Source organism: Fringilla coelebs (assembly GCF_963513975.1).
Source record: "Fringilla coelebs genome assembly, chromosome: 5".
Classification (NCBI taxonomy): domain Eukaryota; kingdom Metazoa; phylum Chordata; class Aves; order Passeriformes; family Fringillidae; genus Fringilla; species Fringilla coelebs.
In genome coordinates, this window is record NC_140033.1 from 52,237,873 (window position 1) to 52,258,052 (window position 20,180).

Consider the following 20,180-nt stretch of genomic DNA (forward strand, 5'->3'; position numbering starts at 1 on the left):
GGCTGTGTCTGTTTCTGACAGCAACATTTAGACTCCCAAACTATGATCTCAGGTTCTGTATTCAATTAAATGCTTGACTGTTGGGCTTCAACAGACTTCAGCTATTAATTCCAGTAGATATAAGGCAGGGATATGTTGAAAATCTGGACAGCTCTTTTACCTGGGGAATACTAATGTCTTTGGGAGCATTTCAGACCTTTATGGATATAAATTAATCATGCACCCGACTGCTCTCATCTCCTGTCTCCCTGTAGAGCTTCCTCTTTTGCCATTGGAGCCAGTCACCCAGGAGCTAAAGCACATTTTCATGTTTGCATGGCACCTATCAGAGTGGTGGCCATGTCACTTAGAGTGTGGCACACAGGCTCCACAAAACCCCACAGCACAGACAGCAGCTGGTGGACCAGGAGATGAATGGCAGGAAAGGAAAGAGGAGCAGCACCCAGGACAAAGCCCTGCTGTGGGGAGGATCTCTGCCATGGAATGATGTTTGGCCCTACAGGCCTTGCCTGGATGTGGCCTGTGTGTGTAACGTGTGTGTAAGGTGTGTGTAAGGTGTGTGTAAGGTGTGTGTAAGGTGTGTGTCCCCTGCTCCCCCGGGATGATGTGTCCCTGCTGCTCACAGCCGTGGTGGGGTCGGGGAATTCTCTGGTTTGTCCACACAAGCCCATTCACTCCTGCAGTTAACACTGCCATTCCTGTTGCTTCCAGCTGATTCAGTGCTTCTACGATTCCCTGTGCTGTGACAGCAGGACAGCAGCCTGTTGAATCGCCAGCCCCAAAATCCCTGAAAGTGCTTTTTTCCTTAAGCATATTTTCACACTGTGCATATTTTCACTACAGTGCAGTCACAGCATCAGGAGGCAGATTTTGCATGGGAGAGGTAGAGAAGGAGCTGGCCAACTCACAGGTGTTTCCCTGCTATGCAGAGCTTGCAGGCTCCAGGAGACGTGTAGTCTGACTAAAAAAGTTCTGTCTGCTCCGGGATGCCAGAGTCTTTAAAGCCCAGTGAGGACACTGTCCTCTCCCCACTGCACTTTTCCCATCCCTATAGGCTCACTCACCCCAAAGGTCCATTGGGAAGCAGCTGCCTGAAAGGGACATGGAGGTTTTCTATCCGACAGAGGCCATGCTTGCTCACCACACAGCAGTTGCACTTTGCTAGAAGGATGTTTCCTTGTCTCTCCAGGACAATTTGTTGACAAGAGTTGACGGTTTCTTGTAGTTCTTCTGCAGGGACAATGCCTGGGAAGGTCATAGGAGTAGCTGCTGTTCGTGGACACTGATGTAACAAGTGTTGGTAGGCAGTAGGTCATTGTCCAGCTTCTCATCTTCCGAGAAGCTTGTGCCAAAGACAAACTCCAGCCATTGTTGAATTCCTGTCTTTTGGGGTTTTTTTAACTCTTGACCCTAATTAGGGTCTTTTATGAAATGTCTTTTTCTAGTTGTTGTTGTTTCGGGGGTTGGGGGTGGGGCATGGTTGGTTGGTTGGTTGGTTGGTTGGTTGGTTGGTTGTTTTGCTGCTTCCAAACCAAATTTCTGCAATTTTCTGTAAAGTTGAAAATAGGAGAAAAAATGGCAGAAACTGATAGGGAAAGTTTAGGTTTCTAGCAGCCAGATGGAAAAATATGCTGAAGGAATGGTTCTCCCAAGTTTTGCAGAAAGTGCCACTCAGTGGAGTACAATATGTGCTATGTATTTAACACCAAAAAACATTTGGCCAATATTTTTTTAATCGATGGCATAGCAATCCATAAAGGTAATGGAGAAGTCTGTGTAACAGCCTGCAAGCTTTTCAAAATTCAGTTTAGGCAAGGGACCAGTGTGCCAAATGACCACTTTCCTCACTGAAATACCCTGCAGAGACAATGAGCTGGGGCGAGGTGTCTAACAGGGTATACACCCTGGCAAGCTGCAGGTACATATGAAGCAATTTAACACCTCTAGTAAACATTTATAACCTGAGAAATTATTCCCATATGGGGGATGATCTAACATTGGTTTTTTTCACTAATATCTCCCCTCTCTTCACCTGCATGCTCCTGTCCTCATTTTTTTTTTTAATTTTTTGAAAAATTTTTCTTTTAGCAGGAAGTACAAAAGAGAAGACACAGTGGAGTGTGATGATTTATGTATTTATTCTCAGTTACTTCCACCTCAGCTTCTGCTGCTAAACAGCTGCTTGGAGGCCTGCTTCTCCCCTTGGGGTTTGCGGATGTCCCAGATGAATAATGTCCCCCCTCACCTCCCTGGCAGCTGGCGCCCAGCCGACGTGCAGGCAGGATGCTGACAGTTATCAGGAAAACATTTGGCATGCAGGCAGCTGCCAGAAAGAAAAAGTCACTCTGAGCAGACCAGGGTGGGGAGCATTTAAACACTAAACTACTCCCTGACCCTTTTTGCATTTACAGTAATTCTTTCCAATAAGGATTAAGCCACCAGGGTCTAGAGCACCCAATAATTAGTTAATCCAGGATTAAATACAAGAATTATTCAAAACTTTTGTACATTGTCTCAGTCTTGATCAGCTATTTTTTCTTTTATCAATCCTGCCATAATTTGTCTCCTTTCTACATGGGGTTTTACAAAGGCTTCTCCCAGAGAATGGTAATCATCCTAATGTCACCTCAGAGTTAGCCCTGCAATGAGCATGGTGTTGGGACAGATGATTTCCAAAGATCCTCTACAACCTAAATTACTCCATGACTTTATTCTGTGATGTTGGAAAGTATTTGGATCACCTTCTGTAAAAGCTTAGGATCACAAGCATTTTGAAGGCAAGTTGGTGTTGGCAGGTGTGGTTGTTACTACTTTCAGGCTTTGTCTGAGTCCACATGCTTTTCCTTGTCAATGTCAATCAGTTTAGAGGTAAAATATGTGGCAGACTATTGAGACTGCCAAAGTACAGTTCAGAGAGTGTGTGACATGATTTACTGGTTAGCTGAGCATTGACCTGTGGCTGAGAAGCAAATCAGAACATCTTCCAGGCTGTCCTCATCTGCCTACAGTGGTATTGGTCCTACTGCAACTGGGATTCCTGGTGCCTGATGCTTTTGCTGCACTAATCTCCCATGCCTCCCATGTTTTTTACTCAGCTATTCTCTATTATAATGTTAAAAAAAACCCTGCTTCTCTCCTCCAGCCTAGTAAGGAGAGATTATTCTTTATTCTTTGTTGCTTTCTTTTTTTTCTAAAACCAGCTCTGTGTTATTTATATGAGCAGTCACATTTGTTCTTTCTTTGTATAACTTCAGCAGGGTTTATTTCTTTCTGTAGAAAATATGACACGAGGTTTTGACTGAAATGACTTTTTTCGTAGCATATTTTCCACTTTACTAAAGCATCAAACAGAATGTTAAATCTAACACTGAGATAGGGGAAAATGTCACTGATTTCATATTAATTTTCAGTAATTTAATAACAATGTTATTAACACCAAAGCAACACACAAACAGGAATTTGTAAATGCCATTTTCTATTAGGTGTCAGACACCTGAGGCACTGCATATTTGGAGGGATTTTTTGCACTTCTTGGGCAAAAGTTGCAGCTTCTTATGGCTTGGACTTGTGCCTCAGACGCTTCCCTGAAGGCTTCATTAATTGCCAGTAATGAAAAACTTGTTATATCATTTTGCTAAATTATACGGTTCTCTTCTTCTCTTTGTCATGCCAGATAGGAAAGGCTTTGGAAGGGAATTTAGTCAGAGTGTCTTGATCCCTGGGAAGTATCTGAAAGCTGAATGAAGTTTCCTAGAATAATGGAGGGTAGCCAGAACCTGAAGTGAGGATGTTGTCTTCAGTGTCCTGGGAAGATCTTTTTCTATTGACACAAAGGGCAAATTGTCTTGTAAGACTGTCAGTCTTCTAAAAAGAGAGCAGGAGACCCCATCCTTCTCCAACAAGACCAGGAAAAAGCTTTCTCACCCATCATGGTGCTGAAACATAAAGCACCCTTTGGCTGCACATGATTATACACAGCAGAAGGGGTCATACAGAAGTATTTTGACAATCACAGAGTTGTTTGGGAAAGACCTCTAAGAGCATTGATCCACCGTTAATGAGCACTGCCATTTTCAGCACTAAATCACACCCCTAAGTGCCATATCCACACGCCCTTTGAACATTCAAGGGCTGGTGACTCAACTACTTACCTGGGCAGACTGTCTCAATGTTTGATAACCCTTTCCATGAAGAAATTTTTCCTGATATCCACTAAAGCTCTCCTGGCACAACCTGAAGCCATTGTTCTTCCTCTACCTGAGGCCCTCTTGTCCTATACCTTGTTACCTGGGAGAAGAGGCCAATCCCCACCTCACTACAACACGTTCCAGCCCCTCATGTCTTTCTTTCAGTGAGGGACCCAACACTGAACACAGAATTTGAGGTGTGGCCTCACCAGTGCCCAGCACAGGGAGACAATCTGATGCGTTGATCGCACTCTTTCTGATGCAGATAGAGTATTCTTCTGGGTTCTTTCTTCATGCCCTCGAATCCCTTTGTGCTTCAGTGGGAAAAGCTGAAGGACCAGGAAGCAAGTCAGAGTTATGGCTATATGCAGAAATAAGAAATAGGAGATCTCTTTAAGGGATGAAACCTCCCAGCAGGAATTATCTTCTCTACCACAGAGCAGGCTGGGGAGCTGCTTTCTGCACAGAAATGCTATTGATTGTTATTCATTTTGCCGCTGGTCTCCGTTTCTCCATACAGGCTCTGGTGCTCTTCAGCTGATGTTTATTCTCAGCTAGTCCCAGGCCTGGCACTCCACTGCCTTGTTCTCAGTATCCATGGGAACATTCACATTGTTCCACAGCTCAAAACAGGGATTCAGTGTCCACCTTCGCTTTAGAGATTCACTCCTCAGCTGCTGCATGAGTGCCCTGCCTTCCTACAGGACACAGCGTTTGAGAATAGGCTTTTCTACATTAATTCCGTATTCTTGTGTCCGTCGTCTAAGTGGAGAAACTCTTTCTTTGCCAGGATCTGAAAAGACAAGAGCTTTTTTCCTGAGCTTTTAGCTGGCAAAAGTAAAGCCAATGAAGGCAGTTTCCCAGCCACTCTGTGTCCTGCCCCTCTCAGAGAGCTGGATGAAGAGAGACATGCGCAGAGCTCCTGCCTCTCCAGGCACCACAGCTGTTCAGTAACGCAGCGCAGATACCGAGCCCTGGTCCTAAGTAGGTGGTTAATCCTTCTTGGGGACCTCCAGGGTGCTTTCTACACAGCAAGTCCGGCAGAATGGAGCAGCTCAGACTTTCCAAGACTTGTATTCACTTGCTGTGTCTCAGCAGGGGTCACCACTTGCCTCATGCCCATTGGTACCAGGGAGGTCCATAAATCAGCTGCACAGCGATAGCACAGCCCTCGTGGTGCTCATTATGCATCTCGCTGCTGGAGGAAAGCACCACCTTTGGTGCCAAGTACATTAGGGAACATGCCTGGGTTTAAAAAAACTCCATGGGAGGGAATCACAACATTTCTACAGCTTGGCCTCTTGCATCACAAAAGCTGAGCATGCTCCTCACCGTGTCACAGGCGGGTGATAACAAAAGTCCAAGGTCAACAAACAAAATGAACAGCTTTAAAACAACAAAGCTGTGCTGGGGTTTGTGTACAGCGTTTGTTGCCACAATCTGGCCCAGAGTCACCATCTCTCATTTCCCTGCCAGAATGATGGAAATATAAATAGGGGCTATAAACCCAAAGTATTTCCAGTTTATACATCCAAAGGATAGAAATTATAGTCTCTTAGCAAGGAAAAAGTTTGAGGGTAGTGAGGTAATGGGACCTGGTTACAGAGCTCATTTCTCTGAAAATCTTTAATACAGCATGGAAATTTTTCAATGTCCTTGATGCAACCTCTGTTAACTTGTAAAATAATCCCTTCTTTCCGTGGAAAAGCCCCTTCCTTCGAGAATGAACTGCTGAGCTCCATTTTGGGAACCATTTCTTTCCAGCTGCCGTTTCCAGATATTTTTGAATGGCTTTGAAGACAGAGTGTCAGCAAGGAATAAAATCTGGCTGCTTGAAAGATAATCCATTGCCTGTTGGCTTACCTAGAAAGGGCCTCACTTTTCTGTGCATTAGCTGAGGGCTGCTGCTGCTGTTGAACCATAGGAGTCCAAGCTCCACTCTTGCTAAATAATATTCTGGAAGTCCGTGCCATGAGTCACAGCAGCGTATGAGGGGCTCTGCTCATTTGATTAATTACGTTGCCATGCCTGCCCTTCACTTGTTGACTCACAGCCGTAAGAGCCTGGGATGTGCTGCGTATGTAGTACACCGATTAAAGGGGGGATGTGGGTCAATGTATGGATGTGTACGAGAGCTTTTTGAAATCCCTTATGATCTTCCCACCCACTGGGCATTGCTTCAGTACGGAGCTCAATCGTCAGGAAACAAACTTGCTTCCTCATCTGCGTTGCACATTGCAATGAGCTTGCCAAGTAGGGCCGAGCCTTCAGAAAGAAAAGAGAAATCCCCCCACCAGTGAATTTATGACCCTTGGCTCTGCTTGTGGCTTGTTCCTGTGCATGCCTGAGTGACATGGAAACTGCAGAAAATCTGCTTGGCCTGTTTCTATGCTCTCACACTTGCAGCTATGTTGGATTTTTCCTTTTTTTTAATATGGCTAGGGGGTTTTGTTGGGTTTGTTACATTAGAACACAAGCAATACGCCCCGAGAGGCCCAAGAGAAGAGCTAAACATGTTAGTGAAAAGAAAGGGGAAGGATGGAAAAGAAACAAGGAGTGGTCAGAAGTGCTTCTGGAGCATTTGAAAGTAAAACACCATTCTCCTCGTCTCTTCCAGGTCTTTCAAGCCGGATTTTGTCCTGATCCGCCAGCACGCCTACAGCATGGCGCTGGGGGAAGACTTCCGCAGCCTCATCATCGGCCTCCAGTACGGCGGCGTCCACACGGTCAACTCCCTCTACTCCATCTACAACTTCTGCAGCAAGCCCTGGGTGGTAAGTGATGATCCACTCTGCAGCATGTCAGCACTGCACAGGAGAGCTCTGGCACCGATAGAAAGCCCAGCTCGCCTTCCAGGAGTTTCAAAGGAGTTGGTCTCTTTAGGTGAAAATCTAAACAACCTTAGGAATCCAGGTGGGAGTTGTTGGAGGAAAAAACCTACCAGCACTACTTCTTTATCAGCCTCCAGTTGTATCAAGATGCTATTTCTTCAACCTGAGCAGGGTGTTTCCCTTGTCCCAGACTCAAAAGGATCACCAACAGCTGACAGTGCAGCAGCACCTAGATTTCTTGTAAGGCATGGAAAGAGCCACATGGAAAGAGGTAGAGAAAATCAGTCCAGTCAGGGTCAAATCACCACACATGTAGAGTTTCTCAACAGTCCCAGAATGAAATGCAGTATTATCATAAAGTGTTGGTTCATTGAACCTGAAACACTGTGCACCTTGCAAAGACTTAGGCTGGGTCAGTCCTGATGAGGGCAGGGCGGTGTTTTGATATTTTGCACTGGAAGATCCCTTCACCCATTCTTTAAGTTTTGTCAAGTTCACATGAGAATCTCAGAAAACCTTGAAAAATATTATCATTGGATTTTCTCAGCCCCAAATCCCCAGACCATTTCTATGACCAGCTCCAAGGCAGCTGCAGCTGCAGAAGAAGGAGAGTTGGAGAGATAAGTTGGCCATGAGCCACAAGAGTAAGTCTGGCCATGGCAGCACCTGCAGGAGGAAGTCAGGTCCTGATACCATTTTGGAATTGGCATATGGGTTTTCCAAGCAGTTTCATCCCAAAATGTCTTCTCTGGTCACTGATGCTTCCAGAATGGAAATTTCCCTGCATTCTTTAAAGCAGCAAACTACAGCTATATGGATGTGAGAAGGAGATGGGGCTTTCCAATATGACACCATGGAAAACTTTTAGATGCATTTTCAGGAATTCCCGTACTCATTGAACAGATAGAGGTTGGGGTGAGATGGAATTTTTATAGCAAATGATAGCTCTCTTCCTCATCACCTAATTAAATGTGGTTTTATTGATGTTTTTCTCCTTGAAATAAATATCCTAGTGGTCCTCAGTGTGTTGGTTTGTAGCTCAAGCCCAGATGAGGTCTCAGACTTTTATTTCCATGATTGGGTAGTGTTGGATTTAGTAATTTCCTACTAAAATGGTACCGGTGTAATAAACAGAGTCCTTTCAATTTTCACCCCTTTTACAACATTTGTGGGGTTTGTTGAGACCAAAAGAAAGATCTTGTCTTTTCCAAAAATGCTGTCATGCAATAATCAGGGTAGTGAGAACAATCTCATTTTGCCATCACTATATAGGTGGTCGGTGTACATTTGACCTCAGTTGCCATTTGATTTTTCAGTTCCAGGCTCACTACCACACCTCCACGCTGTTTCTGACAGTTGGTCCTACACACAAGTGCATTGGCTCTGATGACCAGACAAAAAGCCTCCACATTTACACTGCCTTTTGCTGACAGTCATGTGGTCCATTCCATCTGATTTTGGGGTCAAGTCAGTCAGGGCTTAGTTGACACTTTGCAACTCATGACTTGTAATTATGTTTCTGATGGTGTGAAGGGTCCTCAAGATGTGAAAGGCCTATTTTTAGACATTTAAAATAAAAGAAAACAAACAAACAGCACATTAAAAAAAGGAAGGAAAAAAAATAAAAGCAGTGCTGGGAAGGCAGTGTGGGAGAAATTGGGTCTGCCAGCAGCTTGGCTCTAGCTACTCTGGTCTGGTTGTGCCATGCTTTCCTCACAGGGAATACAGCTGGCACAGACAGCCTTCCCAGAGGAGTCAAGGAAACCACTTGCAAACAATTGAAACAGGTTTTCAGGATGCCTCCGTTCCTTGCTGCCCCTGCACACACATCACCCCCAAACCAGTGATTGTAACGTGCTCAGCAATCTAAGATTGCACTGAATAGGCAACGTTCAGATAGTATTTAAGGTCATGTAGAGATTGCAGTGGGGTATTTGAGGGCAAAAAGCTTCACTGGCAGCAGAATCAAAAAATTTTGTTTTTGTGATAGCTGGGAAGTGAGAGATAGGGACATTTTGGTGCACGTTCCACTTTGATTGCAAAACAGGCATCTTGAAATAAGGGATCTGCATAACAAAGATTACTGGAAACTTTTTGGATCTAGAAAACAGTTGGGATGCATTAAGAAATGAAATTAAATACCCCTGGGAAATGTGCTTTTCACTCTCATTTTTTATTTCCTCCAAAAATGGTTCCATTTCATAGAAATGTTTATGATTTTGTGGAGGGGGATGAAATTGAGACTGCTTTTCCTTGGCAGTTTGCAACCATGTTTTATTCTCAGCAACTTTAATTACAATCAGCTGAGTTTGGGTTTGAGTTTACTCAAACGCACGGCCCCATTTTTAATGACGTTTGCCAGGTTTCCAGTTCTGCAATACAAAAACTTCTTCAAAGATTAAAACAGGCACAGTTTGAATTAGATGTTTCTGAGAGAAAAGAAAGAAGTATTCAGGGACTCTCACACTCTGAGAGAAACATCTAAGATGATCCCAGAACTATTGAGAAATAATACTACAAGCACACTAAGCACAATGCTTCAACAACCAATAATGATTTGTGTGTTAGAATTCTAAGTTGCAGTCCAAAATACAGTGGGAAGAATGCTCAGAGTAGCACTCACACTGCATGCAGGTAATGTCTGTAATTGCAAAGCAACTTTTGCATCTGTAAGGCAGCAGAAAACATGAAGTTTTTCTGACAGTGCCCTCCTGAGTCCAGGGACTCCTGGCCAAACTGTTATTGGCTGCCAAGGGATATACGCTTCCTGATGACCTAGGCACATCCAAAACGTGTGAAAGGCCTTAAGATGCTCTGAATGGATCTTTTTATTTCTCTGCAAAGACTCCTTGCATGTAGCTCTGATCTCCAAACAGTCAGGCCAGGGCATTTCCCTTGCCTGCGTGTTCCAGGTACCTTAAACCAGGCTGTGCCACTCTGCCTTCCCCCGCGTGTTATCTGTGGTCTGGATGCAATCTCACTAAAACCAGTGGAAGGACAGAAAACCAGAACTGCTGCCAGCATGTGGAAGGTGTGGTTATATCTAGCAGAGCTGCTGACAGCAACGTTCGTCCCCATCCGCATGGGGAGATGTCACTTGAGCTCTGTTATCAGGTACCTCAGAGGCTGCTGCATCACGTAACATGGGAGTCTCTTTGTCAACATCCTGTCCCTAAGTGGTAAAAAAAGAGAAAATGGGAGGGAACTGTCCCATGAGGGGCAATACCAAAGTCAGATCTTTTTGCAGGCTTGGCCCAGTGACGAGGCTCCCAGATGTCTGAATCTCTCATCTGAAACACTCGCTATTTCAGCAACAGCCAAGAGCTGTATGCTTCAAAAGGAACAAGTCAGAACATTGTCTATCAGCTGCTCAGTTGTTCCAGTTATTTTTTTTGAGCTGTTTTCCCAGGATAACTTTACATTGCCTCAACATCACAATGTCCATGGTTCACCAGGGCTGCATGCACACACAGCAAGGGGCATGGGCTGTTCTCAGCCAGAGTGTTTTTCCTTCTCTCTCTGTCTCTGGTTCATTGTGTTTAACTTTTAAGCCCTGTTTGCTCACCTTGCTTGTCAAAACAGGGCTTTATTTTTCTTTTCTAGAATGTGCAGGGCTAGTGCAAGTAGTTGAGAGAAGCGAGCTGTCCTCCCTCCACAACATCAATACCCTCCTCGCCAACAATAATTATTCTACTTTGGGAGTTTTCCCTCTTATCTTCTGATGCATGTGAGGGTGGCGGTGGTGTTAGTGATGGGATATGCTGCCTCTTGATGTTTCCTGGATTTTCTTTAAATGTTGTGTTTTGAACTACGAGATTAGGAAAAGGATTCTTTGCATTTGTCTGCAAATCTGCTGGCAGCTGCCTCTTCAGCATTTGGCCTGGGTCTGGCACACACCTTGCAGCCTAATTTTTTTTCACAGTGACTGCATGCCAAGATTTAACTCTCAAAGGGGTTGTTCTTCTCCACCAGCAAATTAAGTTTCAACTCCTTATGTAGCAATTCTTTCAGAGTCCTTAGACTAGCCCAGTAACCGAGAGAGAAGCCTTAACAGGGCTGCTCAGCAGAAAACATCCTCAGTATCTCTCTCTAGCTGCACTGTAACCTTGGTGTTGTGATTTGGTGCATTTACTGGCTCCAGCTGTTGCCCAGAAGTGCTCAGAACATGCAAGACTAAGCTGCTAGTGCTATTGTGGAGAAAGGGAGCTTTCTTTTCTTTCCCTTCTTCTCTAGATGTCTGTTTCCTTCCCTTAGGTGACACAGGGATCTCCTTCAAGATTAATACATCCCTACCTTTGATGGGCAAGTTGAGAAACTCATGCAAAGACTTAAAATCTGTCCTTACTTGGCTCAGGGTGGAGACCTTTATTAAATAACTTGATTTTACCTGATAGGGAGGGGCTTGGAAATTGAATTCAATTTATAAACTCAGAGTTTATAAATTAAGTTCAATGGGGAACTCAGTCCTATCTAGCAGCTCAGCAGGAACCAATCCCCAAACACTTTATTCTCTTATGCAGCTGCCAGTCCAACCACTTCACCAACAGTCGTGCCAGTTCAGCACCCTGCGGTAACAGGGCTGTGTCTAAGCTCCTCCTGAGATTCTGGGATGTGCATCACGCTCACTCTCTTTGGGATACGAACCCTACTTCAGGAACATTTTCTGTCATGGTTATTAAGTTTCTCCCTTATAGTTCTGATTTTTTCTCTGGGTGATGAATGATGGATTGAACAGGGAGGCTGCAGACAATGTACAGAAGAGTCTGCTTGCTTCACAGATGGCTGAAGTGGAGCAGGAATTTGCTGTGATGTGTTACACTTCTGTCGGGGTTTTGGAACCTGAACAGAAATCAAAACTCAGTCCTACCATGGGGAGTTTTATGTCTGGTTGGGCACAACCCTGCAGGGTAAAAGGATTTATAATGGTGATGATAGTGGTGGTGATGGTGAAGTTCATGCTGATGGGTGGGGACAATGACAAATGTTCTTTTTTGTGTGTGAAATAGCGGAGTGGCTGCTGTCCCCATTGATGTTGTACTGCTCTCTAGATACTGTCCTCACAGAGTGGTGCCTCCCTCAGACCTCATGGTAGATGGGACAGGCACAGGCAGATGAACCCCCTCTCTCTCATCATTCATGAAGGGCTGTTGGGGGCCCTTGGTTCACAATAAATGTCAGTTCTGATTAACAGAGGACTCTACCCCTTGGTCTGACACTCAAACCCTCTTGTAATCACTGTCCCTTAGCAGCTCTCCCGCCCTCCAACACAAAGAACCTTGCTTGGATTTGGTTGGGAGGAAGAGATCCAAAGGACAGCTTTGGTTTATTTGGTCTCTGATGGGAGTGGTGGCTCTGATTTCCTGGCTCTATCCTCTACTAAGAAAGTCTCCTCTCCCCAACTGCATTTTGAATGCAAATCTCTTGTTAGAGAGATTAGATCTGTAAGTCAATGCAAACTGATTCCCTTCTGGCTCTTGAATTCCTTCTATGCTCCCTTAGTCCAAGGTTTGGGTACATAGGCTGTCTTGGCCATGAATAAATACAGCAGCACTATATTTTCTTGCTGCTCTCAGGCCAAGAAAGCAAGGTGGGAAAGACATGATAACGTTTTTCTCACCTCCTTCACCACTATCAGAACATTTTGCAAGCATTTGCCTTTTGCACAACAAGTCACTGATATCCACTGTGTCTGTTTTTTGTTCCCCCTCCCTCACCCCAAGTTCTCTCAGCTCATTAAAATCTTCAACTCGCTGGGCCCTGAGAAGTTCCCCCTGGTGGAGCAATCATTCTTCCCAAGCCATAAGCAGATGGTGAGTAACTTTGCTTTCTTCTGATGCCACTATGGATGAGGTGGAGACAACAGATGCAAGCTGGGCACAGGAAATGGTGGTGGGAATGCTGGGAAGGGTCTACATTTTGCTTACAGAAAAATACTAGCTAAAAGTGCTATGCAAAAGGCACTGCTTGGGAACCTCTTTCCTTTCTTGCCCAGCCCTCCCCTAGGTTATATAAGGACCCTGAAAAAATGTACAAAGAGGCTCAAAGACTCAAAACTAAAGCAGAATTCAATTTTAAAACACAGTCAACAAAAAGCTCATCCCTTAGAGCAAAGAATCACTCTGTTCAGATAAAGCGGATTTTCCCTACTCCTGGAATTGTTTAAAATATTCTGACAATTTGGAACAAGGGTCCTAAGAGATGTTTGCTTCAAAATCTTAGTTCACTTGGTCTGTCACGTGCTCACCATCTATGAAACATTTATCAGCCTGAAGGTACTCAGGGTAACTTGGAGTTGTTAAAAGAGTTTGCTTCAGCTTCTCATGTTTTCTGTGCACATGTTTTCTTTGTTTTTCTTTGCTTTGGGGTCTGGTCTTTCTGTCAACAGCTGAACACTCAGTGCCCTGTGTGACTGCTGGGCACTGTACCAAACTCTCAGGGCACCTTCCAAAGAAATCTGCATAGGTGCCTTTAGTCCTGGAGAACATGGCAAAGAGAGGGGCTTTGTTTACAGCTGGTCATGGCTCTTGTTTTCCCTCTGTTAAAGGAAAGACTAGTCCTTTGTGAGTTTTTGCTCCCAACTCACATCCATGAATTACTGGCTCTTCCTACATGGCTGAGGCTTTGATGAAACCCTGTGTGAACCATGACCCCTTGTGTGACCACTGGCTGGCTGAGCTAATTTCCCAGGCTTGACTGTGAACCCAAGCAGCATTGCCAGCCTGAACATGAGCGTTGTTGAGATGTCAAACTAAGGCTCAAAAATATTCAATACCGTCTTTTCTCACACGCTTGTTGCCACATTGTGGGCCAGCCACAACACAAAATAGGGTGTAGATACATGATCCTCTAGTTTCTTGGGAAAAATCCCACTGCTGCCTGCTAGGTACTCAAATATTTTGAAATGCCAGTCCTTCACCTCTCTTCCAATCCTCTCTCTACCTGGGCTGTGTAGACTATGACACTTCCATGCTTCACAGGCACATCGTGGAGGTAAGTACAGTCATGAAGTTGTATTATACTTTAAGACATAAAGAAATGGATAGTCCTTAAACAATGTGACAGTGTTTTGCACATTTATAAGATTAAGTAGTCACATATCTGTTGCATTTAATAACTTATGATTTATGAAGAAGGTTTTGTGACATAAGTAATGCTTCAGGACAGTTGTGACTTGGACCACCATTTCAGGAACAGTATTTCTGGAAGACTTGATAAAGGTTATCATTGCAAATAAGTTAGCACTTATAGCACAATTTTCTTGTCTGGCTATCAGATTCTTGGTTCTTCAGATGTAGATATAGTTGGTACCAGCAAAGTTGATTGGTTTATTACTGATCTTAATTTCACTTATTTTCCATCTTTATAACTAATCACCTGCTTGGAGTTGCTATTACTTACTTCCAAAAGGGTACAGCAAGCCTTTTAAATTGTAGGTAATCTCATATGAACTCAAACACTACTGCTGACATGCAAGCCTGAGTAATCTGGTTTAAATCAGTCACTTCCCAACAATTTACAGAAGCAACAATCCACTTGGGCAAGTTCAGGTCAGCCCTTCCCAGGTGACGAGGTGGTCTGCCTCACAGAATGAATTTTCACAACTTATAAATATCTTTTCTGGGAGCATCTTCACAGCATCCTGGGTTGTGAGAGTGAGAGGTCAAGTGCCTACACCAAACACGCTGCATTACAGTCATCACCAAACACCTGTGGAAGTTGCTTGTCCACTGTGCATCAGCTTCTCCATTTGTCAGATAGGAATATACTGATCCCCTTTTACCACTCTTTCTCTTCACTCGCCTGGAGGTATTTCCAAGTGTACCAGTGAGCACTCAGAAAACTCACTGTGTTCCTGATAGGTGACCCCCTGGAAGTGTTTATAACGAGCATTATGGTTTTACCTCTCTGCAATGTGACACACTTTAAGCACTTAGGTTCTCACATAGGAGACCTTCATCCTTCTATATCCAAAATTTTCCAGAGTATACTTTCTAAACCTTTAGATTAAATAGAGAACAGATCCAAAGACCTCTTTCATTCTTTCATCTCTGTAGAGACTAGACTTTCCAAGAGTAAAAAGTGAGATATAGGAGGTTTCTAACAGTAGGTCCATTTTTGTGAGCATTTTAACTTATCTGAAAATGCTTTTTCTGAAGCTTCTTTCTCACGAGAACAGGGCACTTTAAATCAGCCTTAAACAGCAAGCCTAAAGAGAGAACACAAGGTTCTGACATTTCGCAGCAGAAAAGATGAACCTCTCTTCCCTTTGCCATGGACATGCACCTTTCAGACCTCCCCATAATGTTCAGTTTTCTGGAAATAAGAGCAATCTGGTAAGTGTTCTTCCAAGGACCTACTGGTGCTACAGCCAGCCCTAATGAGTGCCTTGCTCTGTACTGACCTCCTATGGCCAATTAACAACTGGGAGTCATTAACTACAAAACGGATTTTTCACCTCTCCTGGGCTTATGACCACAATAACAATTCTTAGAGAGAACAACCTCTTAAAAAGAGGGGGGGATTCCTGAAGGGATCTTTGCCAAAGTGCAAGAATTACCAGAGGTGGAATATCTCCTTTGGGACCTATAAAAGGGTATCAGGAAGGGGAAGGAAATTAATAAATCCAGTTGCAAATCCATTTGTGTACATTTGAAGTCGACAAAAACTAATATAAGTGAAGCAGAGACAGAATGTCTGTGATAGAAATAAAACCACTTTACTGTTTAGAATAAAAGGACACTATAAAAAGTGAACATTATGCAACATTACCTTAAAAGACAATATACATTCACTGAATATAAAATTTATAAATAACATGGAGGAAATCTGTAAACAGTGCTAGAAAATTTAGCAACAAATACATTCCTTCTGGACAAGATTTTTCACATGGGTTTGATTCTCTCCCCAAGTTTCCGTGACTATCAGGAACAGAAGAGTGGCTCTATGAAGGAAGGACAGTGTCAGAGAGAAGGAGAAGTCAGTACAAGCAAAACAGCAGCAAATGTTTAGTGGGTTTTTATGGTTTTTTTCTCAAGACTGGTAGCCCCAGAAGTCACTTACTCTAAAAAAGACCAAAACTTTTTGCAGTTCCCTAAATTCTGTTCTGTCCTTCTAAGCTATAAAGCACATTATAAGCGAGCCGTATTTTCAGAGACATCTGCAAGGATGGAAACCTGTTCTCATGGAGGCCTTCATTTCCAACAGTCTTTACTCTAAAAACACAACTGTATGTTTCCCATCACTGTGAGGTAGCATTTCACTCTGACAAGTATGAATAGGATACAATGATAGATTTATGGTTTAGAATAGTCCTACCTAAAGAGCCACATAACTATTCAAAACATAGGAAATTGAGACTTAAAAAGGGCAATTTTTTTCCCATACAGGGGAGGTAGAAGCCTCCCACAACAGAACTTTATTTAAGGAACTCCATGCACAGATCTCCTCCTACTCTCTACCCCCTCTATTTTGGAAAAGGCAAATAGAATCTAACCTTTCCCAAACCTTCCATATCTAATTTTGTCATTTTAAAGGGGAAAACACTCTACAGCAAGTAAGGGAAAAAATATGCATGAGAAACGGAACAGCTTCGGTCTAGAAATTAGCTATGCACTTTTAAAAGTATTGTTAATAGTGTTTGTGTGTCTAAAGCATGGTGGCAGGGACTGTGTGTGTAATCCTGGACATCTCCATTGGCAAGCAGAAGCGACTTAGCAAGGCAGAAGAAAGGAGAGCTGACAGAAAGGAAGAAGTCTTTGAGTCCAATTTAGAGCCTCTTCAATCCATGTAATGGCTTCTACTTCAGGAGTGCCTGCAGGCAAGTCCTTAATGCAAGCACAAGCCCAAGAAATGCATGTCCCTGATAGCATCCACAGAAACAAAATAAAGAAACTTCCCAAAAGAAATGTATTTTCACTGGATTCTTCCCCTTCCTTTTGGCTTCACATTTTGAAAAGCCTTAACAACTGTTTCTTTACACAGCAAGGGCAAAGATTTGCCAAACCTCTGCCCCTGCCAGTCTAGCTGTCTGCACCTCAGAAACATTTTACTGTCTGCAAAACAAAGTGGGAATATGCTTCGCTTTCTGTTAATGCATCTGCTGTTTTGTTGTTTACAAAGCACATAGCTACATTATATTCTACATAGGGACACAAGTCCTCATAGTATTAGAACACAAATATTTTCACAATAATTTGAGTGCAATACTGTGATGTCTCAGCTAGCTAAATGAATCAGTGACAGGTAAAATAGGCAGAGCTGCAGTTTAATGAAAATTCAGATCAACACTTTACTGCATCGAGGGGCATTTTTGTTTAGCCTTCCAAAGCTGTGAGAAGCGGCTGCAGCTCAAAGAGACACTGGCTTTGCCAAGTCACCTTGAGCTTGAGGAGGGCCACGTCTCGCAATGCCGACTCCAAACAATGCAAACACCGAGGGTGGCTCCATTCTGCCCTCACTGACCCTCACAGATTTTGTCAGCCATGCAGAAATCAAACAGAGATTGTTCCACTGGGCCCAAAGCCCAAACCCACGTTTTGCCAAGAGGAACAACTTTCTGAACCACCACCACCTGATCCTGTGACAGTTGTCAAGAAGCACCCTGCTCTCCCTCTCATCTCCAACCCATTATTTAGGAGTAGTCACAGGGAAGAGGACTTCTGAGAAGTGTTCCAAATCTAAATCACAGGAAAATCCAATAGACTTTCAATGTGTTTTGTCCTGCATTGCCACTCAGAGCTGCTGGGAAAAAAAATATATGCAGTGGACCTAGGCACTTCTTACAGCAATTCTGTGAAAATGCCCTTCAAAGTTCATGCTTAAAATGAAGCTTTTTGCTGCATCAAGTCATCCAGCAAAGGGGGTGTTTCAGAGGGTGTACATCTGGCAGAGCTCTGGTAGCACACAAGGAACTTAAAAACACATCAGGACCCATCTCAGACACCCATTCTTTTCCATTTGGCAAAGTGGTTCTAAATGACTCTCCAGTAACTGAGGTCACTGATGGTAAAATGCTGTATTGCCCCAAGCTGGAATCACTGCAAAAACTTTTCCTGCTCATGGCAGCTCTGCTTTCTAAGTGGAATGAACGGAAGATATATGGAAACTTAAGATAAATAATCATAATAATACAAAAATGAAGTTAAGCACAATCTTCTCCCTGCCCAAGCCCTCCCCATCCAAAACTTAAGTCACCCATTTTGTCAGCACCCCTTCTTCACCATCATTAAAACTTAAAATACTTTTATTTGATAAGAAAAATTATATTATAGTTTTCTTAATAATAAAAAACCAAAATAGAATGAAAAAAACTTCTCCAGTCAACAGCAAAGCACAAGACAGTAAGGCTTCTCCTCCCACATGACTGCAGGACATGGTATGAGCACATGCACAGGGCAATGCTTAACAGTGCCTAGAGGGAAACACAGCACTTGACACAGAAGGAATCCTCTGGGCAGTTGAAAATTTTATGATCCCAGACAACGCTTATTAGAAGACCACTTTTCCTTGCCTAGCCCACACACACACTTCCTTTCACCATATAAACAAATGCAGCTATTGTAGCTGCAGGGGAGGAACTGTGGTGCAAGGAGTTACAGAGGAAACAATGACTGTAGCCACTACTGCAGATACACTGGAGCTTCAATCTTAAAAGCGACTCACCAACTCGGAATGTCAATATTTCTGTCTTTAAAACACAATCAAACCATTCTTTTGTTTATAACACCAAAAAAAAAATCCACATCCTGTCAAAAATAGCTTATGTCATTATGTGTATATACATCTTAGTTTAGCAAAACACTATTTTGGCAATTTTTTTTTTTTTAATAATATGAGTTCTAGCAAGTCTCCCCATTCCCTCTTGCACATGACTGATTTACAGTTGTTATTTTTGCATCTGTTTGGTTTAAGGTGTTCACAAGCTGGTTTTGCTGTTGAAGCTAAGTTGCAAAAATTTCAGGGGCCAATGCTGCTCAAAACAGGATGGGACAACCCTTCTTATGCTCTGCTGTAGTTGCATTTACCTCCCTGAAAATAGGGGATGGGGTTTTTGTTTGAAACAACAACAACAAGAATACAAAATACTCTCTTTTGTTCTGGGTAAAGCCAGAACTTCAAATGTGCTGTTGCATTCACACTGTGACTGAATTAGCAAGGACAGTCAGTCAACAACGCTTTTACCAGATGATGTGGTCAGACACACCAGGTAAAGTCTCCCATTGCTGGAGTCAATCACATTGCCAATCTCTCCTAGAGAGCAGGATTTCTTTTGGATGTCATTTTGTCCATAGTTTAGGCTGGGTTTCTTTTCATTTTGCTTCATTTGCCTAATTAATCTCATTAATGAAATCTGTTTCCCTTAGAAAATAGATTTTCTATGTATTTTCAGCACTTAGTGCATGAGGAAGGGGGATGGGAAGCCAGCGCATAGAAGAATACATTGCCTAATTGGCATAGTTTTTAGATTTTTGTTTTCCTAAAAAAATAGAGATTATGTTGCTACAGCTAATGATACATGTAACAGAGCAAGAGCTCCATCTTTTTTTATTTTTTTCTTTTTTTTTCCCTCCCATTTTTCCCTCTGGTGTGCAAAAGTAAGCTCCCATATGTTGTCTGATCAAAATGAGTGGTATCAAAAAATGGAAAAGGTGATTACAAATTCAGTAAGGTAGCACAGACTTTTTTCTTTCCTTTCCTTTTTTTTTTCCTTTTCTTTTTTAAGTGTTCGAAGTGCTAGAATTTGCATGAAAATAGGCACTAATTTCATTGTCATCATCACGATCTGGTAAGAGTTAGTGTCCAAAGGAAGATCAGCCACAAGTAAGGGAGAGGGGAGATAAGGAAAGGGAAAGCTGCTCAGGGATCTGTGGCATTGATTATCGTTTTGTCTGGAGGTGCCCATCCTCTATACCAGCTGCAGTAGCCTTCCACCCTCTGGATGCAGGCATAGTGCTTTGCTTGATATCCCGAGTGGCCGAAGTTGGAGAGCATGTCTGTCCAAATGCACTCATTCTTGGAGGTGGCAAAGCAGGGCAAATAGTAGCAGGGCCTAATCTGCAATTGGAGAGAGAAATCAGGTAAGGCTACATGTAAAAACAACTTTATATAATATGTCTTTTTAACAGAGACAAGTGATTCAAAATTCCACAGCCTCAAACCTTGC

At 43.1% G+C, this 20,180-nt stretch overlaps 2 protein-coding genes across 3 annotated transcripts in view; one reads left to right on the forward strand and one right to left on the reverse strand.

Moving 5' to 3' along the window:
* SYN3 (synapsin III) overlaps positions 1–20,180 on the forward strand; it is a gene marked incomplete at both ends in the record, with an annotated part of 163,734 nt that overhangs the window by 25,914 nt on the left and 117,640 nt on the right. For both annotated transcript variants that reach the window (XM_084206630.1, XM_084206631.1), the window contains 2 exons: positions 6,805–6,961; positions 12,739–12,828. In XM_084206630.1, coding sequence (XP_084062756.1) covers positions 6,805–6,961; positions 12,739–12,828 — 247 coding nt within the window. The remainder of the gene's footprint in view (positions 1–6,804; positions 6,962–12,738; positions 12,829–20,180) is intronic.
* The window catches only part of TIMP3 (TIMP metallopeptidase inhibitor 3), a 37,391-nt gene continuing 32,926 nt past the window's right edge, over positions 15,716–20,180 (reverse strand). The window contains exon 5 of the mRNA XM_084206358.1: positions 15,716–20,071. Within this exon, the coding sequence (XP_084062484.1) occupies positions 19,874–20,071 (198 nt within the window). The 3' untranslated portion in view covers positions 15,716–19,873. The remainder of the gene's footprint in view (positions 20,072–20,180) is intronic.